The 25,142-nt window shown below is 38.2% G+C and overlaps 1 protein-coding gene across 2 annotated transcripts in view; it reads right to left on the bottom strand.

Moving 5' to 3' along the window:
- DIS3L2 (DIS3 like 3'-5' exoribonuclease 2) overlaps positions 1–25,142 on the bottom strand; it is a 138,878-nt gene that overhangs the window by 31,011 nt on the left and 82,725 nt on the right. For both annotated transcript variants that reach the window (XM_053460897.1, XM_053460898.1), the window contains 5 exons: positions 22,877–22,956; positions 14,451–14,563; positions 12,510–12,617; positions 11,520–11,753; positions 702–781 (listed from right to left, as the gene is read on the bottom strand). In XM_053460897.1, the coding sequence (XP_053316872.1) occupies positions 702–781; positions 11,520–11,753; positions 12,510–12,617; positions 14,451–14,563; positions 22,877–22,956 (615 nt within the window). The remainder of the gene's footprint in view (positions 1–701; positions 782–11,519; positions 11,754–12,509; positions 12,618–14,450; positions 14,564–22,876; positions 22,957–25,142) is intronic.

The raw sequence follows: 25,142 nt of genomic DNA, 5'->3' as shown, positions 1-25,142 counted from the left end.
GTTTGAATTATGCTTGGCCACATTTGCTTTTTGCTGAAGACGCCTGCAGGTGGGGACCACTCATTAAGAATAGTGAATGAGTCAAAAACACAACTCTCCCTCTGTCTTCCTGGGGTAATTCACCGGTGAGTATGAACAGACTTAAGTTATCCAACTCCTGATGATCCTAGGTAATTCACAATTTTAGGAACTGAAGATTTATACTAATACAAACTGTTTTATGGTTACAAGAGCTGTAACTATACATGTACAAGCACATTTGCTTTTTACATATTCAAACATATGCATTTTTTCATATAATTGAGAAGTGTGCTACTGCATTTTTATTTATTTTTTATTTTTATTTTAAAAAATTGGCTCACTACCATCAATATCACCACTGATGCCCGGAGGTGACTATAGACAGGTCTAAATAGCGTATGCTGTCAAAGAGGCTTTGTCATAGACATCCAACTCAGGTTTTGTTATGAGATATAGATATATATATATATATATATATATATATATATATATATATATATATATATATATTTTGTGAGTGTGTATACCATTTTATAACCGATTTTCTTACCTTTGGAATTAAAATTCGGTGAGGCATTTTTACACGTTTTCTATCGTCTTAAAAATGGTTTTTAAATACATCTCATAAATCAGACAATTCTGAAAGAGAGATGCATAGTCATATTCCAAGGTTTACTTACTTGTTGCTGTCTCTGTAATTATATATGTAGCATCCTTGGGGCATCCCACTTTCCTTGTCCAAGGTAAAAGCCAGTTTGAGCTGCACAAAAGATGGGAAAATGTGCCTTGTTATAGATGTATGTGTATAGGCAAAAGTATTCCAGGACAGACAATAGGTAGAGAAACCATTCGATAAAGAAACTAACCCAAATAGAAACCATGTTAATTGTTATAATATATAAAGGGCAGAACATATGTTTTAACGTTACCATTTTTTTGCTCAAGACAAATTGGAGTCTATAGTCAAAGTTAATATTTTTCTGTTAGTCTCTCACTGAAGCTGATAACTTTTATCTGTGGCTATTTGTTTCATACATTTAACACCATCTTAAAGCACAATGATTGTGGCTTGGTAAAAAAAATTAATTTATTTAGACAAAGTGACAGGATAATTGTACATTTGCTGGCTTTGACATTCAATACCATGTTTGACCATAAAGCTACAATAAGAATGTGTGTTCTGTTTGGGAGACATTGCATTCTTTAGGTACATGTCACTAGGTAATATTAGCATTGCCATTGCTTGGTAATATGTTTTTGGGTGGAATAAATGGGCTCCAGAAGACTCGGCCTACAGCCAAGCGTCTTTCTTTTCTTTTCAAGTATGCTCATGTTTATATATTTTATCAGAATGGTGTTGGTAAGACCCATGCTGTATTTGTGCTATGTTAAGAAAACTTGTACTCTGCAAAATCTCACTGAAGTGACTTGCTCGACAGCTGTTAGCCTGAAGTAATATACAGAATTCTCACTCTGTTTCTGACATGAGCGGATATAAGGATATGATCTCTGGTAAAATACTTTATTTCTTGTGTTAGCGTAAACATTTTCATGTATTTGGACAAGTTGGGTTATCTCACAAAGTCCCCATCCAAATATGCATTGTAGATGATGGATTAACCATGGAGCTTGGCAATGACAGCAAGAACAGCGACAGAGAATGTGTGTGTATATAAGTGCTCATTGATCATTCATGCTCTAGTGTTCTACCTATCTGTTCTAGCCACATGAATTGTGATGGAATAGTATGAAAACTATTTTGAAGTTATACCTTCAAAACCATGAGGCAAGGAACAACTGAACAGTTATTTATTATTATACAAGACATATTTGAGGAAGTGAGCACAATGCCACGTTGATGGATGGAATACTACAGGCAGTAGGTATCTAGAATAAGGAGAGAACATGTCTGAGCTGAATCATTGGGTTGGACACAAGGGTAAAATCTCTGCTGTCTGTGAGAAACACTTTATGTTCCAGATTTGAGAATCTACATTTTTTAACAAAGCACATATACTCGCCTACCAATGACAATGGTCTGCCCACAGTGTTTGTAAAATAACTAATTATTCCAGAGTAGTTATAAAGAAGCAATAGTTCCACTGAACATTTTGCCACTGTTCCAAATACTATAAGAACTTAAGATGAGTTGGATCCACAAGTTAATACTCTGTGGAAGATGCCCGTTGTCTCTTTTAACCATGCCACTAACTGATTTAACATATGGCGAGATTAAGAGTGACAAAGGAATGAACAGATGCTGGCTAGAATCCCATTTCCAAAAAGCCAGACAGGCGCACTATGCGATCAATCGTATCCATATCATTGTTTTGAGACTTCCCCATTTCTTGACTACATAAACTATATACCATGCAACATACACAAATAAGAAATAAAGTACAATTGCACTTCAATTAAAAAAAAAAAAAAAAAAAAAAAAAAAAAGCGCCCCAATGAACAGAAAATAAGGAGTTTTTTTTTCTTTGAAAAGTTGTGAGTGGGTGGCGCCTTTTCGATTTCTTGCACACTTTCTAAATGTCTATAAAACCCACTTTTCTAGTCCACCTCTGGGCCAGACACTACCAAAAACAAGGTCCCACAGAAGCACCATACTTTGATGGCAAGGGCGGCAGTATTTTCCAAGACGGCACACACACACACACACAAAAAGGGCGGGCAAAATCATAAAAATCCATTAAAACTGAATAAAGGGGGACTTGTCGTCTCACTGTTGACAAGAGGGGATGGGTAGTGTTGGATAATTGCTGCCTGCATGACTGAATCACAATATGTAACATCACTCAAGTACTGCACAAAACCACATAGGCACAGTGAGAGGTAATACTGATGGGGTCACCCATGAAACGATTAGACACGGGTTTTGCCATTCAGAGAATCTTGGCTGCCAAAGAACTATTGTTTTAAATGTCCAAGTCCAACAAATCCACTCAATTCCTTAGCTTTGAGAACTTTACTGTGGTTTAAATTGAATTTAGATGTTCATAGGCAGGGTGTGAGAATGCCTATTGAAGTTGCAAGATTGTTTGGCCAAAGTGCCATTGTGTTGTCCATTTTTGTAGCCCAGTAGGAGGTTTCCAATCTCCAAGATACAAGAATCCATTGGTCAGTGTGTCACACACACAATGTAGAGAGCTGATGACTTTGAAAAGTGTACCATTATAACCCCAACCCTCAGAGAACAGAAGGTTATTCTCTTGCTTTGATGTTCTTTTAGTCTCAAACTTTACTCATCCATCACTGACAGCAAAAGGCTCCATGCAGGCCTGAGAGTCAGTTCACCTCTTTATAAACTGGAGAGAGGGGGAACAACACAGCTAGAAGACTCAATGTTGTCCTTGAAAAGAGACAAATAGGAAGCTTCTTAATAACTTAATAAATTATAGCACGGCTACTCGTGTAGAAATCATTTTCATCGTTGCTCCAAGAGAGGCCTCCAATGTTAAGCAAGGAGGTCACAAGCTGTTTGTCATTAGTCAACAGATGGGAAAATATTCTTTCTATAGCAAGTGAATATTTAAATAGCATTGTATTGAAACACAATGTTTACTGCCAAACAAGAATGTTCTAGCACTATGAATTTAGGAGATTTTATAGGGTTAAAAAAATCCACTGTAGAATTACATAGTGCTAGCTCTTTAAAATTCATCTTAGTTAAAAGATCTGTTTCATTTTTAGGTTTCCTTTACCTAAGGCACCATACAAAGATTAATACAAATATATAGAGGCCCCTACCACAACCTTAGAATAAAGATAAGCTGGATAGAGGCGAAACCCAATTTATAAGGCAGGTGTGGTATTGGAGAGGATAGTTCTGAGTTCCTCTGGAAGAATTGCTTCTGCGGTGTAAGGTTTAGTGACCTGTAGCTTTTAGTATTGTGATTATTGTCAGCTATTGTCTGTCACATGGTCACTGCCTGTTTTAGTCATCCCACACTACAATATTCTCCATGTCATATGATCTTGTTTCCAATATTCTCTATTAAAGATTCAGTAACCTAGATAGATTGGGGTACAATTTAGCTAGCAATTGACTGAAAAGGGAGTATTTTCTGTCTATACTCAACCAATTTAAATGCGAATATTTTAAAATCCCTAGATTTGGTACAGATTAAAGAGCCCTGCTGACAAGCTGTTCAATAAAGTGTACTTTGGACAGTACAGCTGCAAGGCAGTAAGGACCACTTCTCTGTGGAGTAAGGTGCTAAGTTACTGCAATAGAAGGTAGCAGGAGGGTTGCAGATTCAACTTCTCGAATTCAGTATGTATGATGCACTAGATTCTTGTTTCAAGATGGATTGCTAGTCATGTGCACCCATATCACTCGTTTGTTTCTTGAATTATGCATTATAACAGTCCAGCTCAGCCCTCCATGCAGGGGAAAACTGCCTTAATACACAATTAATTCAGCCGAATTGAAACCACAACTTTTTACGTTCTCCTGCCAACCCCTTCTTCAGTGAACAAACCCCAAAGAACTACATGTCCTATGATTCTCAGCCAGTCTAATTCTCAGCCAGCATGTTGCTCCCAAAATAAGGATAGGATGCCTTGGGAATTATATTTTTGCATTACTGGAAGAGGTAAACCAACTACACTAGAGCAGAAGGTACCTACAGCTAACTGTCCATAAAATATACTGGACATAGGTCCAACAACTGGCCTGCTATGCAGTCTTCCCTACACTATAAATACAGAACAACCTCGCGTTACAGGCTCGCGTCAATCAATCCAAATCTCTATCCAAAGCTATATTGTATTTTTATCCCTATTTTTTTATTTTTAAAGCACTTTTCTCATATGGATATTTTTTTTGATGATAAAAGGCAAAGATGATGATTTCCCACAGCCTGTACTTGTCCTGCCACTCTGTAAAACCCATTATCTTCCTAGTTGTTGGTTAGTGTGCATTTTCATGAATTACAAGCCAATTCTGACAGAGCTGGCATGCAGAGTGAAATGACAACCAGTTTATTTAAATGGTTCTTGTTGAACAGTGCCAGATCCTGGTCATAGCAGAGAGCGTTAATCTACCTGCCTGAGACCGGGAGGTTTTTTTAGCAATCTGAAGGAAACCAAATGTAAACTCCCTTAAATTAAACATCTTTCATCTTCTTATTAATATAACAAATTTGATGCCAAAATCCCCCAACCTCTCTCCAAGTTTTTTCTCCTTTTTGTTTCTTTAGTTGCAGCAAAAGTTAAACAAAGCTTTGTTTTATCTTCACCTTGTCACGATCATGATCTTACCTAGGGGAATACATATCTCACACGTGAGCAAGCAGAAGTGGAATGACATCATCTAGAATTTTTTTAAAATTTTATTTAAAGCAAAGGGATGATGGATATTAATATCAGACACGTGAGCCAGCTTGCCACCATGCTGGATGGAATTGCAACACATCAATGTATCCCAATGAAGATATTTCATTAAAATCCACTATATACCTGATCCATTTGATATTTTAATGGACAAAATGTGCTTTTTTTTAAGGGTATTTCTAAGTGACCCAAAACTTTAACTGTATTTTGTGTGTGTGATTCAAGGAAGCAGTGTGCATGAAGCATGGTGTTTAAGGGATAGGAGAATGAGGGTCATAACGTCGATGGAGTGAAGCAGCTGCCCCATGTGCTGCAGGATGATGGGAACTCTAGAGGGGAAAAGAAACGTTTGTAAAAGTAGCATTTAACCTCATGTATAAAACAGAAATATTGGAACAAATTATGATACAAAAGAGCATCAAATGAGAAGCCTCTCAGGAACACAAAATTAGCTGCATCAAAGTACATGTGCCTAAAGGGAAACAATTAAAAGGATACCATCAAGATCTTAATTTATACCTCACAACAAAGAAGGTACAAATATTTATTAAGCTCTAACTTAAATTCTGCATTGTAAACCAAGTCCTCTTTGAGATGACTGGCAAATGGGACAGAGGGTCAAGTCTGAATTTGTTAGCCACTTTTTGAAGGCTTTTCTTGCATGTTAACTGAAATTCCACTTCCAGCAGCCATGGTGTCTAGAGTTACAAGGATTTACCCCTGACAGGACTCTTTCTGTAATGTTTTTTTCTCTCTCTCTTTTTATTGTGAATGCATGTAGGACAGACCAGGATAGCACCCACTGAGTATATTGTTTGCCAAGTGTTTTCAACCCTATTACTGGGCCAGTCTGTAGATTTCCCCCCTGAGGCTGATCAGTCCTGTTTCTAGGGTTCTTGAACAGTATAAATATGATGTATGATGTAAATCTGGACAATATGAGGTAGCCAATGGAAGAATACAGACATCTTACTTGCAGATTGTGAAAACATCCATAATCTCTGGCCTGTAGCTGTCAGGGACAGTTTGATTGAATCATATGACCACTTAAGAGCTAAAACACAATGCACTTATTCTGAATGGATCTGACGAGTATAAAACGCAATTTTGAGGCTATGTGGGTGATGCGGTGTTTCCTTTGTGCAGTAGCTTGAATGGTTGATAATACCAGAACAGATGTCATTTTACAAACTGAAAGAATTATCCATATGACAGACTAAACCCTGTCCCAACCTGATAATTCACAGAAATCAATACACTGCAGTAAATGAGCTATTCCTTAAAGGGCCAATGCCTCTTTCACACCTATGTATTGTTCAGCTTCAGGCAATAAAGGGTTGATAACGCATCAGTTCCTTACCGTGTAAGTAGCTGATAGGGGTGGCTGCATTCATTTTTGGGTACAATATACATATAAATCCCTAGATGAAGGAAGGCAAACAAAACACAAAAGCAAATTTGAGTATTTCTGTAACATTGACACAAATGGAGAAATACTAGGGTGTACAACACGCTGCGCAAGACAGCATAATCATCCCTGTTCTTGATCTTTTTATTAAAAGGAGTATAACTATAGTGTGGGAAAGATGGCTTTCCTAGAACATTTTCAAAGACTGCTAGATATTTATGTTAATTTGAACACAGAATGCACACAAATGAACACTGCTTTAAATGGTTTCGTTTGCAAGAGGATACCACTACACTCGGAGCTTACTAGGTGTTGCTTGGTAAGCAGGAGTAAGCAATAGGTCTGTGACAGTAAGGTGAGGTATGTGGGAGTAACTGTCTCTTATGGGCCATTTAGTCAAACCTCCATCTTGAAGTCTCTAACTCTAGTCAAGGATCATCTGCAACAGAGCACACTATCTCAAAACTAAAAACTGCAGACAGAACCAAAGAGCCCAACCTTCTCCTTTCCAACATTTAAGGCTACAGAGCAGTCAATCTGTTATGGTGTTCTAATGTTCCTAAAATTGGGGTGACTGAACCAAAAAATCTCAGCATGTTAGCTTTTTAAGTACAACATTATATTAAGGTAAATCGTATTAAGGTAAAATGCAACAAAGCGCGATGGACTGTGTTCAGACTCCTTCAGAACCAGCATTAACTTTTTCAGCAATTTGAGCTACAGTAGCTGTTGAATTTGACCACACGAGCCAGCCTTCTCCCTCCATATGCACCAAGGTGGCTTGGTCGCTTATGACCCTGTTGCTGGTTCACCCCTTTTCCTTCCCTGGACCACTTTTGATAGATAATTGTTGGGGTAAATACCAAAATATATATGCAACAATAATGACCACTGCAGACCCCACAAGAGCTGCCGGTTTGGAGATGCTCTGACCCAGACGTATAGCCATCCCAATTTGGCCCTTGTCCATCTCCCTCAGATCCTTATGTCTGCCCATTTTTCCTTCTTCTAACACAATAACTGAGGACGAAATGCTCACTTTCTGCCTAATATATCCCACCCACTGACAGGTGCCATGATAAGATTATCAGTGTTTTTCACCTCACCTGTCAATGGTCATAATGTTATGGTCAGTGCATAAAGATTGTGCAGAAGACTGTATGGAGAAGTGAGTAGCTTAGAATGTGGGTGTTCATTGAACTCAAATACTGACTCAGTGTCAGCCACCCTAACAAAAAAAACAAGCAGCTTGTTTCTCGCTATCAGGATAGCAGAACAGAGTTTCCAACTTTGGTTTTCCTTAGTGCCATAAAAATGACTAGGCTATTGGGACACTTTAAGCAGTAACTCCAAAGCCAAGGAAACGTGGCAACAGTCTTAGGTCTGGTGTAATCTTCAAACAGCTTCAGCCTTGTACATGCAAGTCTACTGTGGGTAAAGCACAAAACAAGACAAAGTTTGTGTTCTACATTTATCTTGTCAAGGAGACAGCCAGTATGTTGCAAGTTGTATCAGTCTTGTCACTCTTGCAGAATAAATGATTATCCATGTGTTACCTGAGCCAGAAGTCAAGGTACAACAAAGAGACCTGAACCAATGAGGCCTACAGCCAGAATCCTAGAACTTCACATACACACTTGGAGACTTGTAACTGCTTCGCTGCAGCTCTCTGTTATAACATGCTTTGTTTGTTCTTGTACCTGGCTGCTCTCCTGTCTGGTGCCTCTTTTCCGACACGCTGAGGAAATAAGGCTTGGCTTTTGTTTTTAGAACATTCAGTGTCGTTTTGCTGCACTTTTTTCAACAAGGCTTTCAAGTTAAAATTAGTAAGGAGTGAAGTAATACCTGAGTAGCGAAGGAAAGGTTCAAGTATGGAGTGAGGTTGGACCCGCAGGGGAGAAAAGGAGTTTGTGTTAATCCACCTCCTGTCATTCACAATAGTTAACCCTTCCTCAGCAGCAGAAATAAAAATGTATTCAAGGGAAAACAAAAAACTTTTAGTCAAGTTTTATATTGGTGGTATAAGAGCTTCATTTAGTAGAGTATTTCCCCCAAGCGAGCAGACAGTGGCTTTAAACAGTTCTTGCAGAGATATTTCAATGCAATTTAGGTAAATCAACACAATCCTATGAAAGGGTTATTAAATCTATGAGATAAGAGGGTGTGTAATATTGCAGATCCCTAGAAGTCAGAAATTACTAAAAACCCAAAATTCCAATAATCCTGTCAGTGCTAAAATACTGATGATTATCTGTGCAATGATGACAACAAATCCTCTTTCGGCAGACAAGTTCAGAACTGGTCAAATCAAATCTTCATTTATTTTGAAAGCCTTAGCTTTTTACATTACTTTAGTATAGGGGGGGGTATCAGACTATCATTTATGATAGTTTGCAGAATACTGTTACAAGCTGTATTACCGATGGTATTTAACATGTACTAACAAATATATGGATTTTACTGACTAAACAGTGAGCTGATCAAAAGTGAATATCTGACATCATTAACCATTATGAAGGGCTAAACAACTGCAAGTTTCTCTTGCAAAAAGGACGAGCTGGCCCCGCATAATGAATTATAAAATGTGTGAGATTTCCTAATATTTAGCTGTGCATTTTAAAGAGCCAACTCAGCGTTTTGGGCAAAATAAAATAAAAAAGGGGGATGGCCTTAAATAATTAATTTGGCCACATTAAATGTTTCAGATCCCTAAATCTCACCCAAGTTTTTTTTTTTGCAGATCTTTAATACAATCTCTAACACTGGAAATTATTTTGTAAATACAGCATAAATATTAAAATGTTGAACCTACTTTGCTTCTGGCTCACACCATAAATCACATGGGCTGTACACTCAATAAAGTGTGAGATTTGGTATGAAAAGGAAAGCATAACTTTCAATAGCCAAGAAGCTGTTTCATGCCTACAATATGAATTTGTACTTTCTTGATATTAAATCTCTCCCTTCACTGGGGAGAGACTGACCACCCTCGGTTGGCAACAGCAGGATTACCACAAAGAGAAAGTGAACGTTTTTCTTCTCACTGAGCCAGACAAGTTGATGATGTCATCTTAAAGGAAGAAGGGAATTTACCGAAATAGAAGTGTGCAGACATGCTAGTGGAAGGCGCAGTGACGGATATGTCACACAGATGATACAGCTGTCACCGAAGCAGTGAACGTAAAAAGCATGTGATATATCAGACAAAATACCGTATTTGCTCGATTACAAGACAAGGTTTTTTCAGAGCAAATGCTTTATATTATGTCTTATATTCAAGGTCGTTTTCTAATCAGACCTCAAATAGAGGTCTGACTACAAGACTAAGATCCAGATCCCCCACAGCACTGCAGGGGACCTGGATCCTCCCCTCTAGCAGCCTTTGCAGCTACCGGCACTTCCTATGGGGGCTTCTATGACGGAGCGCCTGCATCACATGACTTCCGGTGCTCCACCATAGAAACCACTGCGGAAGTGCTGGCAGCAGCAGAGGTTGTCTGTGCGCATTCTGCAGCCAGTTGGAGCACTGGAAGGTCATGTGATGCCGGCACTCAGTTATAGAAGCCTCAGCTGAAGTACTGGCCACCAGTGGCACAGACCTCCACCGGCTGCCCCACTAGACACCAGGAAGTCTGAAGCACGGGTCACAAACGGGGCACTGGCAAGTTGGTGGGGTTTAAGAGAGGCATATCTGGGGGTGGGGTTCAATGGTTTTCTGGAGGCAGAGTGGCATATAGGGGGTTAAAAAGGCATATCTGGGAGGCAGATGTGCATAACTGGGGGCAGGTTGGCAAATAAAAGGAAATAAATATTTTGTCAGTCAGTTTTTATTAAATATGAAGAAAATGGTTTACATGTAAATTAATATTTACTATTACTATAATATTTCCTATAGGGTAGTCTTAGATTCAGGCTTTTTTCCTAAATTAATATTCAAATTTTGAGGGGTCGTCTTATAATCAGGGTTGTCTTATAATTGAGTAGATACAGTATTTACAATCTACTCAATTCTTCACAAGATTATTCTTTTTCCTATCCTAGTTCCCAGCTGTATGGAGTTTGTCTGAACATACAAAAGGTTTTTTTTTTTTTTTTAAATATAGGTTCCAAAAAACGGAATGCTTTCAGTGCATTTAAGTATATTACATGCAGACATTTACAATGCCTTAAAGGGAAATTGTGCCTGGAAAACAATCGACAACGTGCTGTGATTATGCAGAACATGAATGAAGCTAATTAAGTTTAAGCAGATTTTGTCTTTTGTAATTGTATGAATGGCAGGGAGCACAAGAGGTCAATGTTATTTTTTTCTGCATATTGTCCTAGAAAACAGGTTTATAAATGTATACGCAGAAAATATACTTGCCTGAATTTTGTTCCTTTACCTACTGGACAGGCAGGGCACATAACGCACGTTGAGTGTTTCACGCAAGACAGACAAGCACATTGCACAAATGCACTGGCATGTGAAGACTGCCACATAGACATGTTTGTATGTTGGGGGCTTACATATCTTAACAAAATTGTAGTGTGAATTTTGATCCAAACACATGCTAACAAATGAGAACAAATGATATCCTGTGCAACCTTGTAATTACATTGACTTTAGTGGCAAATGCTACCTTCTATTATTAAAGCATCCATGTAAGTGAGACCTATATGACAAAGCAATAATATAGTATCAAATAGATATTGTCTCCTTTTTGTGTATGTCGAATTTTAAGCAATCTACTGTAAGGTGCGTTCTCACCTGATCCAGCCTCAATGCCCCCTCATCAAAACGCTGTTTACGTAGGTTTTGAGCAATATTATGAAGGTCTAGCACAGCCTGATGAATCTCATCTATTGTATGCTGGGGAGACACTGGGGGCAACTCATCAGCGTTCATCAGCTTGTCTGGATTTTCAATCATGCTCTGCGCATGGTCATAACTCAGCTTCACACAGGAGCAGATGACAGTTCGTCCAAACCACTCGTCCAGGATCTGTAAAAGTTAAGTGTGGCCATTAAGAGGTTTGCTACCTCTAGGCTATAATCATCCATCTGTTACATTACCGTTACTACACAGGAAGACCGTGTGACAATATTACAACTCCCTTAGGTACTAGAATATAGAAAAATGCAACCATGCTTCTGCCGCCCTGTTTATACCCAATGCGCAAAAAGTTTCCCTTACAACATGGCTTACAATACAATAATAATGTTCAATAACCAGGGAGTCCCAGTCCATAAAGTGAAACCCTCAACCAAGGTGCACATTCTTAAGAAATGGGAAGAGGTGTATGCTCTCAAGATGTGAGTACAGCCATTGTTTAACTTCTCCACCTTCATATTTTAAGGCCAACCACTACCAAGTCTTATCCCTAATTAAAAATAACTTGACCTATAGGTGAATTGTGGCAAGATGTAGAATTTAATGTTACTGTATCAGTGATTATAGAGGACCTAATTATTGCCACGAGAAAGTATATGTAGGTTCTGCTTATGCATTCTTCAGAAACAGGATTTATAATTCTTATTTTGGAAACTAAGGAAAGCAGAACTCTATTTCACTGTCTATTATGAAGCGAAAATACTAGTAAGCTTCTCCAGTGGTAGAGGCTGAGATGGCAAGTATAATGTATAATTCAATGAGTTAGGAGACTGAAGGAATCAGTGATTTAACCAGGCATTGTACTGGGCCAGCCAATCTGAATAAAACCCACTGACTATATTCTAAAATTATATTTTTCACTCTTACCTGGCCTTGTGGAGTCATTTTCCATATGACTGAAAACGTTAGCCTGTCAGTCATTGGGTTAAGACTGCAGAGTTCCTCACAAAGTAGCCTGGGCAGCATAGGAATTACCTGAAAAAGACCATTAGGCAGTGATCAGAGAAAATCCCACAGAAGTATGTTATTCTAAACTGAGACAATATCATAAAAAGTCAGTGAGCGGTGAACGCTTACAGAAGGCCTATATGGTCCAGAGGCCAGACGATGCCCATTTAAAGGCACCAAGAAAATGTGTTGTCGAAGTCTTATTCCAAACCCAACCCTGACCCGGTCACGCATATTAATGGATTATAAGACTTGGTTCTGTATACCAAAAGATCCTGAACCTACATGTAAAATATGCCCTGAGACTGTACTACAAGAAAAATTCTCCCATGGGATTTAAGTCTGATGTTATACTGATGTTCACTACCAGGGTCTTCAAAAAAAAGACTACCAATAAAGAAACAAAATGGCTTCCTATACCTTACCCACCAAATGTTCAGTTCTTGTACGTGTAATTAACATACTTTACATGAAAGGTCCATGGAAGTCCATGCACCTGCTCCACAAACAAATGCAGGTACAATCCTAGGGCAAAGGCAGATAACCTCACCAGCAATGAGTGGCATGATCCTACAAAAGGTCACTTAACACTAACACCATTAAAACCTCCATTCTAGAGTAACTCACACCACAATAGCAGACTCATGTTAAACCACTACTGAGCTTCCTTATGAAATCCGCTTAACCACAACCAAAACTATACAATGTCCTAGAGCAACCTTATACCAGCCGGTTAAAACAGTACTTCAATAACATGGCTATAATAAAACATGAGGTTAAAGCACTGCCCTCTATGTGACACTGGGATACACTGTTTAATCTGTGATAACACACCATGAAGTCTACGTTATTCAACAGGATGACTCACTCATAATATGGACAAGAGTGAAATCAGAAAATATGAATTAAGGTGTATCATATAACAACTGCTCAGCTGGAAAATAACTCTTCATCCACCCCATCATTTCCAATAAATCACAAAAGGCCTTCATGGTGATATGACCTCCACCAAAGATTTCTTCTGTACAATCAGTTCAGACAATGTTTGCGCATTGTGTGCAACATTTTCCATATGACTGATCTAGGGTTCTGGAGCAGCCTACAGGCTGCCATTCTTCCTGAGGAATCAGCTTTAATCTACTCGTTGGACTTCAAGAGGGATCAATTCCGTATTTCATAGTCTTTCGTGGAAAGGTTAAAGCAGTTTCAGTCTCGTCTTAGGCCTGAAAGGGATTAACTGGCAAAAGGTTGCTAGGATAATCATTTATTTTAGATAGGAAATACTTAAGGGACACTTTACAGAAGTAACATTGAAATTGGATGGAGTGTAAATTCTGAAAGTTTTTTTTTTTTTTTTTTTTTAAATAAATTATATACATACATACATACATACATACATACACTGTATGACATTATGAATTCTATAGTGCATGAAAGACTGCAAAGAAGAATGACCGGCCACCTATCAGCTGAGGTTGGGCCAAACCAGCAAGACAGAACATGTGAACAGATGTCCAAAAGAACATCATTCTGTGTTTACACTAAAAATCGAACAAAAATGTTTTTCCCTATTTAAGAACACCAGGAGAGTGTGTGTGTGTTACACACAAGTACAAGATATAACAGCTTGCATTACATCATTAGCTAGCGCTTCAAGTTTGTACCTCTCAGGACTCCCAAAGAAAGTATACATATAAACAAAGAATATGGATAACTGTGGATTAAACTTTTATTTCTACTTGAAGTCAAACACCAAACTAGCTATTCATTTTGAAACAAGACAGCATTGGGGTCTTCTATTTGAGGTCATTATTGAAAAATATGTTTACTGTAAATAGTAAAGAACGTAGGAGGGCATACCTTCTGCACAAGATACACACTAGTGGCTCTCTCACTAGCCATCGTATCAAGGGCACTTCCCTCCTGGACGAAATAGCTCACGTCTGCTATATGGACGCCAACTTCAAAGTTCCCTGTAAATATAAATAATCGAGAAGCTACTCATAGGCACATATATAAGATTACAAACTATTTGCTATAGTATATTATATATACACACTCACACGGAGGCTCTTCTGCCTTCAACTCACACATGGAACAAACATTAGTTGAAGGCTGTAGTTGCGCCACCATGATCCTGACCTCATACTAGATGCTTCAAACCATGAATGACGCCTAGATAATTTTTTTAGAGCCACAATATTCCTAATATGATAGAATATTTTATATTCTAATTGTACCAGATAATTAAATTGTGGTGCGCAGACCCGGTTTTTCTACAATTTTTCTAAAAAGGACAGGGTGAAATACCTTACTAAAATGTACCTAATGCTCCCTCCTTGGTCTATTTTCGTTAAAAATATCATAGGTTAGTTTGACAAGATATCGCTATACTAAACATCAGCTGTTTCTGATTGTGTAAACCATATACATATAGTTATTTACCAACCCCTTTCATTAACATGGCGCCCATTAATTTCCAAACTGACAAGACACTTTTGCAGCTTTTTTTGCCAGCTTCTATTTTTGTGGAACAACTACTGTGTTGCGAGGACTGGTGAAATTATTCTGTAAATCTCTTTGCCACAACACTTCAAAGCTCTTTTAGAAACCTTGAGCATATCCCATCGACTTAGCTATTTTTACATTAGAAAGGAAGTTGTTCTACTTCAACTTTCCAAACATACATGTTTTACATATCTCACCATTTAATCATTTTTCACCTATTATTAAATGGGCATTTTTTTTAGTTGTGTGCTTCGGGCCATCCAGTAATGCATTTGCATCCTTATGCCTAGCTTTTTACTTGCACGTATCTTCCTCTTCAATTTTTATGTCCCAATTCGGAGGAACAGCATATCAGTTTTTTTTTTTTTTAAGCCAAGTGACAAGTTAAACAAAATGTTGGGTTGCCCATAGAACATCTTAAAACATACTTCTTAGAAAGGGACAGAAAAGGGAACAAATAACTTTAAAACTTGAAACACAGATTAATCACTGAAATCCAAACACTCGCAGCGTGTCCAAGTGGTGTTTCAGCTGTACTCCTATCCACCAGTGCCAGCGCCACCACTGCATACTCTTCTGGCCACCAAAGAGGTTATTTTCTCTATTAGAGTTCCTCTGTTTTAGTAATGGACCAATATTGAGTAAATTAAGTCCCATAAGCCATGTGTCTGGATGTGTCTTTCTACTAGTACCTGCTTGTTCTACTATTGCTGCCAATCTGTTACTTTCATTATTTTGAATTCAATTCATAAAAACTGTCCAATGAAACAAAAAACAGTCGCTGGCTGTTACAGCAGAAGACGTACAGAAGATAAGACTCTTGCCCCAGCTCGGAGGTTTCCGTATCTCCAGAGATCTCAAATGATGATCTATTTTGTTTTATTGTCTATGTTTTGTGTCCCATGGGACACTGCGGTTAAAATTGTACTCAAATAGAGCCCCAAGTATAGCTGTACTGCTACGTTTACAGCTTTTACATTTAGACAATTCACGCTCCCCATTAGACTATTTCTCTATAACCTTTTTATTCATACACTTTGCAAAAATCGTACTATACGGCAGTATACCAGTTATCTAGTGTCAGCATTACTCAGAATCTTAATTTAATAAGCCCGGTGTTATCCGCCTGAACTTTCAGAGCTAGGTTATACAACCGACAAACTGAGAACGATCTCATGACATGAGATAACAGGATCAGGGAGCCAATGCAAACAAACCGTTAGAAGGTTCAGGATATCCCCCCGCGGTGGGAAGCCTTTAGCAGACCCCCTGAGATCCCAAGGCCTTTAATGGGAGCCCCAAGTAAATATTTGGTTACATATATTTACATAATACGAGCGGTTAGGACGGGAAGGCTACGCCTGCAGTGAAAAAAAAACCCTCTAACTTCCACTTTCACCACGAGCAAGCTTTTCTCTAACTATTGGAACAAGCTTCAAAATTTTCTAGCATTGTACTGCCATTTTCAGAGCTGTCCTTCACATCTTCCTAAACTATAACGTCTCAGTAAAAGTATTAAACTACAAGTATACACATATACAAGTAAACATACATTTGATTGAAAAGCATTATTTTCTATTACCAAAGAGAAATTGTTTACAGCACTATCTTTATAAAAATCTTCATTCACAAGTTTAAGTTTGTAATTCTATATCGATACATTACATAGATATCTTGCAAATCAATAAGTTAGTGGGGCTGCATTGTATTTGCTGCAGCTGTGAGATGGACAATTTTGCCATAACTCTAGTCTGAAATGCTTACAGACTGGATTTATGCATACAGGGACCATGACAGGAAAATATAGACTTCCAGACTTGGTCACAGAGGAAATAGATGTAAATCTGAAAATGTGAATAGACTCCTTCCTATAGGGGGTAACCCTTAAAAAGGATATACTGAGATTCACCTTGGCAAGTCTACTGAACAGCCCATATGGATGGGCAGGCAAAGCAACCAAAGGATGGCAATTAGGAATGTTCAGTAGACTTCTGTAATTTGGTTTCTTCCTGCCTTGGTTCACCATGTACTTATATTTCAGTTAAAGCATTTGGGTTGTAGGGAGCGCATCAGCATTATCGCACACACAAGGTATACAGTGAATGTAGGCAGACACCAGTCTTTAGCCATTAAAGTGAGACATTACTACACAACCTTTCAGATTTGGCTGACAGACTCTCCTATATCTATTGTAACAGTGTTAGCGGTACCAATTGTGGATACACGTGTTAATTAGTTACAGGGGGGGGTGTTTTGTTTCTATTTGGTAGACTTATTAAAAAAAAAACAAAAAAAAACATGCAATTTATCGCATCAGTATCACACCCCAAGAGGACATCTTAAAGCTTAAGTTCCCCTCTTTCTATGAACAATGCATAACACGAACACTAAAGACACTCTTACACGGTGCTAAGGCTACATGTCATGGATGTGCAAGAATTTGGTTGCCATAGTAACAAGCATTCGCTTTTGGTTGTGTGCTTCAAAAGTAGAACTACAAACCTAGCAGTAGCTGGAATCTTGCTTAGATCTTTAGATATGAAGAATGTACACATAGACAGAAGAAGAACTGTTTATTGGGTTAATATTTGCCAATATAGGATCATGCACAGTCTTTTGTAGCTGGTGTTTTTTTTAATAAAATTGTCTCATTGAAAAATGGATGTCACAGCTTCAAAACAGGGTCTCAACTTAATTAGCTTCACATAAATCTACCCTACTCCTGGATGTACCCCAGAAGCGCTAGATAAGAGATTCAAATACCGACTCTCTAGGCCTATTAAAACCCCTCCGATGACCGTGGGGACTATGTTACTATCCTGCTTTTCTGGTCATCCTTATGTTATTAAGGCATTGTTAGAAGCTACAGGAGAACATGAGGGCTTAACCCCTTGGAAAGCGGTGATTGCCAATGGCAAACTGTTCGCAATGGTCACTGTGCACTACCCTCTTTTGTCCAACATACTTTCTACCACTTTCCATGCTATTCATGGTTTCTCACATGCAGGTTCCACCTCATTTAGTCCCGCTCAATCTGAGCAAAAAAAAAGGGGGGGGGCGCATTTGAGAAACATTACATTTTTAAAAGAGGTTTTAGGATGCTTCCACCACAGATCAAAAAAAACACTGATGAGTAATTTTAAGTAGTGTGCTTAATCTAGTAAAAAGAAATATGTATAATCCATAGGTGGTTCAGAAGACCCAATTCATAACTATAACACAACTTTTAGGGGCCTTCAAACATGTTGTTCACATTACCTTGTCATTTAAGCGCACAAGCAACCGGCATCAATGTAGAGGTGCATGGACCATATAATCCCTAATTCATGCAACCTTTTTAATATTTCACAACAAATCTTACACTACTTTTACAAAAAGTTAAACCTGTTTAGTGTGCACAAATTTATTTTACAGGGTATTTAGAACAGAGAATTTTGTTTTATCACTATCAAAGAAAACAATCCTTAGCATCACTTGCAGAGCAATTTTAACTACAGTGCCCTCCATAAATTCTGGCACCCTTGGTAAATATGAGCAAAGAAGGTTATGAAAAATTGTCTTAATTGTTTAACCTTTTTATGTTTTCTTCTAAAAATGCACAAATATACTCTGCACTAGACTATTGTATTACAACAAATAAAAGAAAAAATGTTTAATATGTATGCGGCACAGTTATTAGCACCCTTATGAATTCATATGAAAAAATATGAGAACACTTATATTCAGTGATATTTTACAGTTTAGTACAGCTGGGTGGCCAGGAAAAGAAAATTGTTCAATCATGAATTAGACCTGTCTTACCTAATATTTATACCCATGGTATAATTCCCTTGGTCATTTATCACAATGGGGAAGACCAAGGAATATAGCCCTGATGTGTCGCAAACTACTGAGCTTCAAACAGCAAAAGCATTGAAAATGCCCATTTCCACCATCAGGGCAATAATTCCAAAGCTCCCGCCAAATGGAAACTGTATGAATCAACCTAAAAGAGAATGTGTCTATCGTCTGAACGCACTGTAAAGAGGATGGTTCAAATGGCCAAAAATACCTCCAAGATCAAAGCTGGAGAACTGTTGAAGTTAGAAGCATATTGGGCTCAGAAAGTCTCCAAAACTACAATCAGATGTCACCTACATGACCACAAGCCTCTACTCTCATCCAAAAACAAACCCATCTGTCTTCAGTTCGCCAGACAATACAAGAACTTTAAATGACATTGGGTTCTATGGTCAGATGACACCAAAATAGTGCTTTTTGGCAATAAACACCAGAGGTGGGTTTGGGGCACACAGACAGGTGGCCATATGGAAAAGTACCTCATGCCCACAGTTAAATATGCTTTGGGGCCATTTTGCTGCCAGATTACCTGCTATATTTAGGCTACATAGCATCATGGACTGTCTATATCAACAGAAATAAAATGAACACTTGACTGCTTCAACTGGGTGGTGGTTGGATCTTCCCACAGGACAATGACCCAAAATATACATCAAAACATGGGTTCTGGACTACAAAATCAAGGTCCTACCATGGACATCCCAGACCGCTGACTCAAACCCTATAGAAATCTCATGTGGTGAACTGAAGAGGAGCGTCCACCAGCATCCACCTCAAAATTTTAAGGATCTTGAGAGATTCTGTATGGAGGAATGTTCTCAGATCCCTTGCCATCTATTCTCAAATCTCATCAGGCATTATAGGAAAAGACTCGGAGCTGTTGGTAGCACAAGGTATTGACAAAAAAAAAAGGGTGCCAATAATTGTCCTGCACATTTCACAATTTTATTATTGTTATTTCTTAAACCTGTGCTGTGCTTCCGATTGTTTAATATCCATGAGAGTATTTTTGTGTATTTTTTTTTTTTAAAGAAAAGATCAAAAGATTAAACAATTTTTCATAGTATTCTTTGCTCATATTTACCAAGGGTGCCATTATTTGTGGCAGGCACTGTACATAGACAACTACCACTCTAAAGCCCTACTCAGCACTTGAGTGGACACTTTAATCATTGTTGGTTATACAGAAAGCTTGCCTGTATGTGCCAACCAATTCAAATAACATACCGTAAACAAACTTGGTATCCTCCCAAATGCTCACCCTTCTTTATAAAGGTGCTGCTCCACATGGAAAAATATGAACCACACTAGTATGTCAAGCACATAAACCATTGTAGATCTGTCAATTATTTTCTGTGAAGGTTTACTCACATTAAAAAAAAAACAAAAAAAAAAAAAACATTAAACTTTTTAGAATGCCCATCTTGTTCTTGTTGGATTTTTTTCCGGACATATAACATCAAATATTCCAGGCGAACATTCTGAATTTTATAGATTTTTGCATAACTAAACTATTATTTGTGGGATGGGTTTCAATTAATGTATTAAGTGTTAAAATGTGCAATTCAGCAGATTTGTTGGGATAGCATGGGCCTATTACAAATAAGGTTTTGACTGCACTGGCGGGGGGTCTTGCGGGCAGGAGCGGGCGGTCAGGCACTGTACCTGCAGGTCCCGGTAATCCTGCAAGGCTGCCTTCAGATACTCCCTTACAGTGTCTCCTCTCTTGCTCTGCCCAGGAACAAAATGGAGTCACGTGATGTGACATCGCTTCCCGTGACTCTGCCTTGTTCCTGGGCGGAGCAAGAGAAGGGACGCTGTGAGAGAGTAACTCAAGGGCTGCACGGAAATCTGCAGTTCAGGTAAGGAGGTCGGCGGGATTGGCCACAAATGTGGCGGGAGCGGGCGGGATTGGCCACAAATGTGGCAGGAGCAGAACACCCCCATTGCAGGAGAGGGATTAAAAAAGCAGTCCCACACATGGGTCTAGTTTGATGTGCTGCATAACTGCTTAAAACAATTCTCACTTACCTAAAACACATTTATACTGCCAGTTAATGGTTAAAAAGGGAGAAATACTTGTTTAGTAGCCATAATTCTGTTTTCATACACTTTACATGTTCCCTTAGAAATTGTAAAGCACATTTGGCAACAAAGGCAGCAAACAATTTAAGGGTTTTACAAAAGCCACTAACCATCCTTCCTTCAAAACACAAACACTGAAGCAAACTGGATACTTGCTTGCCCCACACAAAACACTGGCATTTTATATGGATCAGGCAAAAAAGCTTAAATATCAAAAATTACACTACTGGCTTCCACATACATAATGCAAACATGATTTAGGAAACACTGCTTTGTCCATACATGCACAACAGCCCATAATACAGAAAATGGGCATATTTTCTGTGAAAAGGAAAGTATGGATAACAACCATGTTAATTTGCCACATAGTTTAACTTTGTACAGCATAAGATTACGCATTAAAAGGGTTTACAAGCCTCTCAGCCTATGAATGCATCTGCAAAATATACAGACATTTGTTTGGCTCCTAGCCAAAGCTAACGTCAAGTGCAGAAGCTGTCATGTGATGTCATATCACTGGCATCCCTTTGAACTGCAGGCAGGCATCTGGGCTGCGGCATCTTGTAATGACATCACTGCAGAGCAGTCTGTATAACAGGCATCTGTAGCAGATACTGTGAGTTTTTAGAATCTGTAGTGCTGACTGCAGGCCCCCCCATAATGGCAGCCTGGCAAGTTAACAGCTAACCCTGTGATTGGCAAATAATCCAGGCTTTTACTCAAAGCCTTTTCCAGCACAGCTGTCTCTGCCTGGTGTTAAAAATATCAGGACTTTGGAAACTTATTGAGGATAGGAAGAGGTACCAAAAAAATTATACAAGGAATATTTGCAGAGGAACTTTTTAGCAGTATCAAAAAAAAATAAAACAAATAAATTAGAATGTTTGTAAAGTTCATGTGCACATTTTTCTGAAAGAGTGCATGAAACTATATACTTTGGATTAGATATAATCAGATAATCCACTAGGAGTTGGCAATTTACATGCTATAGAATTGCAATATAGACCCCAGTAGTTTACAGCAGGGCTGTAGACCTGATAGGCCACGGGCAAGATATTGCTCCCAATGGTTTCTGAATGGATGCCGTGATGCCTGAAGACATAGCTGCATGACATTTCATAGGGTTCAGCCATCAAGATCATTTTATTACTGACAATATCATTGTACTATGATGTAATTAACTATAGTATAAAGTGGCTATATTAAACAACCTTCAACTAGTGTTTACTATAGGGATAAAAAATAAAAGTTAAATTACAAAGAATACTTTTTGCACAATACATCGAGAATGTTAAGGAAAGACACTGTTTTGAACATTCTCCAGTATGGTGATACGTTAAACTTGACAGGAATGATATTTCTATAAAAATGCAAAGTCTTCGGCTGAGTAAATCCAAACAATTATTTTTTTAAAAAAAAAGTTTAAATTTCTGTTTTTTAATCTTGGACAAATGCCATAAATTATACCGGCAGCCTGAAGCACACTTCAGACCGTTCTCAATGAAATTCATTTTATTGCATTCTGGGTTTTTAAAGATACTTGCGGATTCTCATTGTCTAACAAAATATACCTAACATTTTTTTTTGCCTAAAACATATGTGCCAGAGAGACACCAAAGATGTTAATAAGAATGGATGCCAATGATCTATCGGCTTATTAAATCGCCACAAAATTTTAGGGTTTTTTTTTTTTTTTTTTTTTTTTTAGTTCTTACTCTAAACCCCTACAGAACAGAATAAGCTGGTGTTCCATGACCACAGGCACATCTTTATTATTTAATTGCAATTCCAAACATCCTGCCGGAACATATTACAAATGGCTTAAACAAAGCATTAAAGACTTGGATCTATACCATCTTGGAGCCGCTTGCATGACAAGGCATCGTCCAGGTCTCTAGCCGTGGCGGGATCAATTGTGAAAATGCACTCCTTCCTGTTAAGAGAAAAGGGTGAGAAGTCTAATGTTTAGAAAACAAAATTCCAACACACACAAATTCAAAGAATACACTACATATACAACACACACCCCATGTTCCAACATATGTGCACTTTATCACATGAAAATGACAAGCTTCTGAAGAAAAAAAAAAATCTTGGTATATGCTTTACAGTAAAAGTATAATTTAGAATCAGACTTGTTGGTTTCAGATATACTCATAGATAATAGTTGGAGGGATCAGGATATATCAGGATACAAGAACAGAACAAGTCACTGTTACACCTGGCATGGGGCACACAGTTTGAGTTAGTAGCTAGTCCATTTGCAAAAACAAGCAGCATAATAGATTGTCGATCACATAAAACACAGAGGTTTATTTCTAGACAGTTTCTTCTGAACGGCAAATGGCATGACAACAGTGTACAAATACAGATGAATGTATAGACAGCCGCTCAATGCCCAATACTTCCAACAATGACAAAAAATTAAGGTAAATGTTTTTTTATTTAAATTTTCAAAAGCTCTCTGGAGCTCCCACTAAAGGGACAGTTTAACATCCTGCCACACGCACTATAGAAAAACACATATTAAAGTACTCTGCAAGTACTTTATATCCCTCCTGTTTTGGAAGAGTGTATATTACAGTCCTTAACTGAGACAGAGGAGGCAGCCATGCTGCAGCAGTTGCCACCCCCCCTCCTCCATGGTTCAACTATTGTTGCCACCGATTGGCTGCTTTAAGCAACCAATCAGTGATGGGAAAGAGCTCCCATTGAACTAAATGGGAGGACTATCTACATATATGCACACTGATCTGTACAGACCTCTAATGGCATTTTCAGAGCCAACACAGAAGCATCCTGGAGGCAAGTATATCAACACATCTCCTACATGACATTTAGTTGGGAGGTGGGGAAAGGAGAAAATACATTTTGGCAGATTCTGCACAAAAGCCACATGCAGTAGCAAAAGGGGCCACACAAAGCACGTATGATGGCTGGAATGTAATTTAAACAGGCATTGAGCCATGAATTGGACATTTCACTAGGGTGCCATATATAAGCTAAACAATGTACCGGTTGGAAGATGGCCCTTTGAGAGTTTCCAACAGGAGAATTGCCACAAATGGTCCTTAAAATACTTTAGTATTGATTTAGGAATTAAACCAAGAATGACTTGCTATCTTTTTAACTCTACCCTTCTTGTGTAGTCAAAAGGCAGGGGGATACAAGTGTCAGTTGCAAGACGACATTTGCTACCTGTGATTACGCTAAATATATTCCACATGACGGGAGCGTTATTTCAAAAATTTTAAATCCATTGAGGTTTGTGATATGAATTACTATAGTACAAGGATGAAAAGGGAAACTGTTTTGACTTGTCCAACTGTAAAGTCACTATTGTAATGCTTTGCTCCAGTTTCTCCAGAGGAGTAATATTCCATGAAACATTTAAAGGTTATGCCTCCCACCTAGTTTAGGATTTTTAGTCTTTAGGATTAAAAACACATTTGCAGTGATTGCAGTGAATCTATCTTTTGCAGTCTGTCCAACTCACCTCTCCAACAATTACTGTAGTATGGATTGGCAGCATACATAATCTGGCTCATTTTAAGGTTTGTTCTAAAACAAAACCTTTCTACTTATTAGGTCTTCTGTGATGTGATTCAATATTGTGCACTCCAAATGCTACATTTAACACTTGTGTGCCAATATCAACTGCTTTGATGTCAAATGAAGGATTAGGACTCAACTAAAAGACCCAAATGAGACAGAATACAAGAGGATTATCATATTGGTCAAGCGTGTCTCTAATTTCGTGTGGTTGTGAAATTGTTGCATTACAAAATATGCAACTTAATTCTGTTTTACTTTTTTGATCTTTTCCAACATTTGGAAAGGTATGCTCTTTCAAATATGTAACTGCAACCTAAGTCCTTAATATGGTTTATTTTGCTTTTTCCATCTCTAAACTGAAAAGTAGCAACAGAATTAACCCTTTCCGTCACACTTTTGATGGCATGTCTATGTGAAAGTAGCATACTTATGCATTTGGCTTTAAAACATCAGTCTGAAATGTTACTTGAGCACAAATTTGCCAAATATCCTGAAGAGATGTTGGCTTATGCCAAACTGACCCATGATGGGTAGCTACCAACCTTTCACGCTGAGACTTTTTCA

The sequence above is a fragment of the Spea bombifrons genome, chromosome 3 (genome assembly GCF_027358695.1).
Source record: "Spea bombifrons isolate aSpeBom1 chromosome 3, aSpeBom1.2.pri, whole genome shotgun sequence".
In the NCBI taxonomy this organism is placed as follows: domain Eukaryota; kingdom Metazoa; phylum Chordata; class Amphibia; order Anura; family Pelobatidae; genus Spea; species Spea bombifrons.
This window is presented reverse-complemented; position numbering and strand designations above follow the sequence as displayed.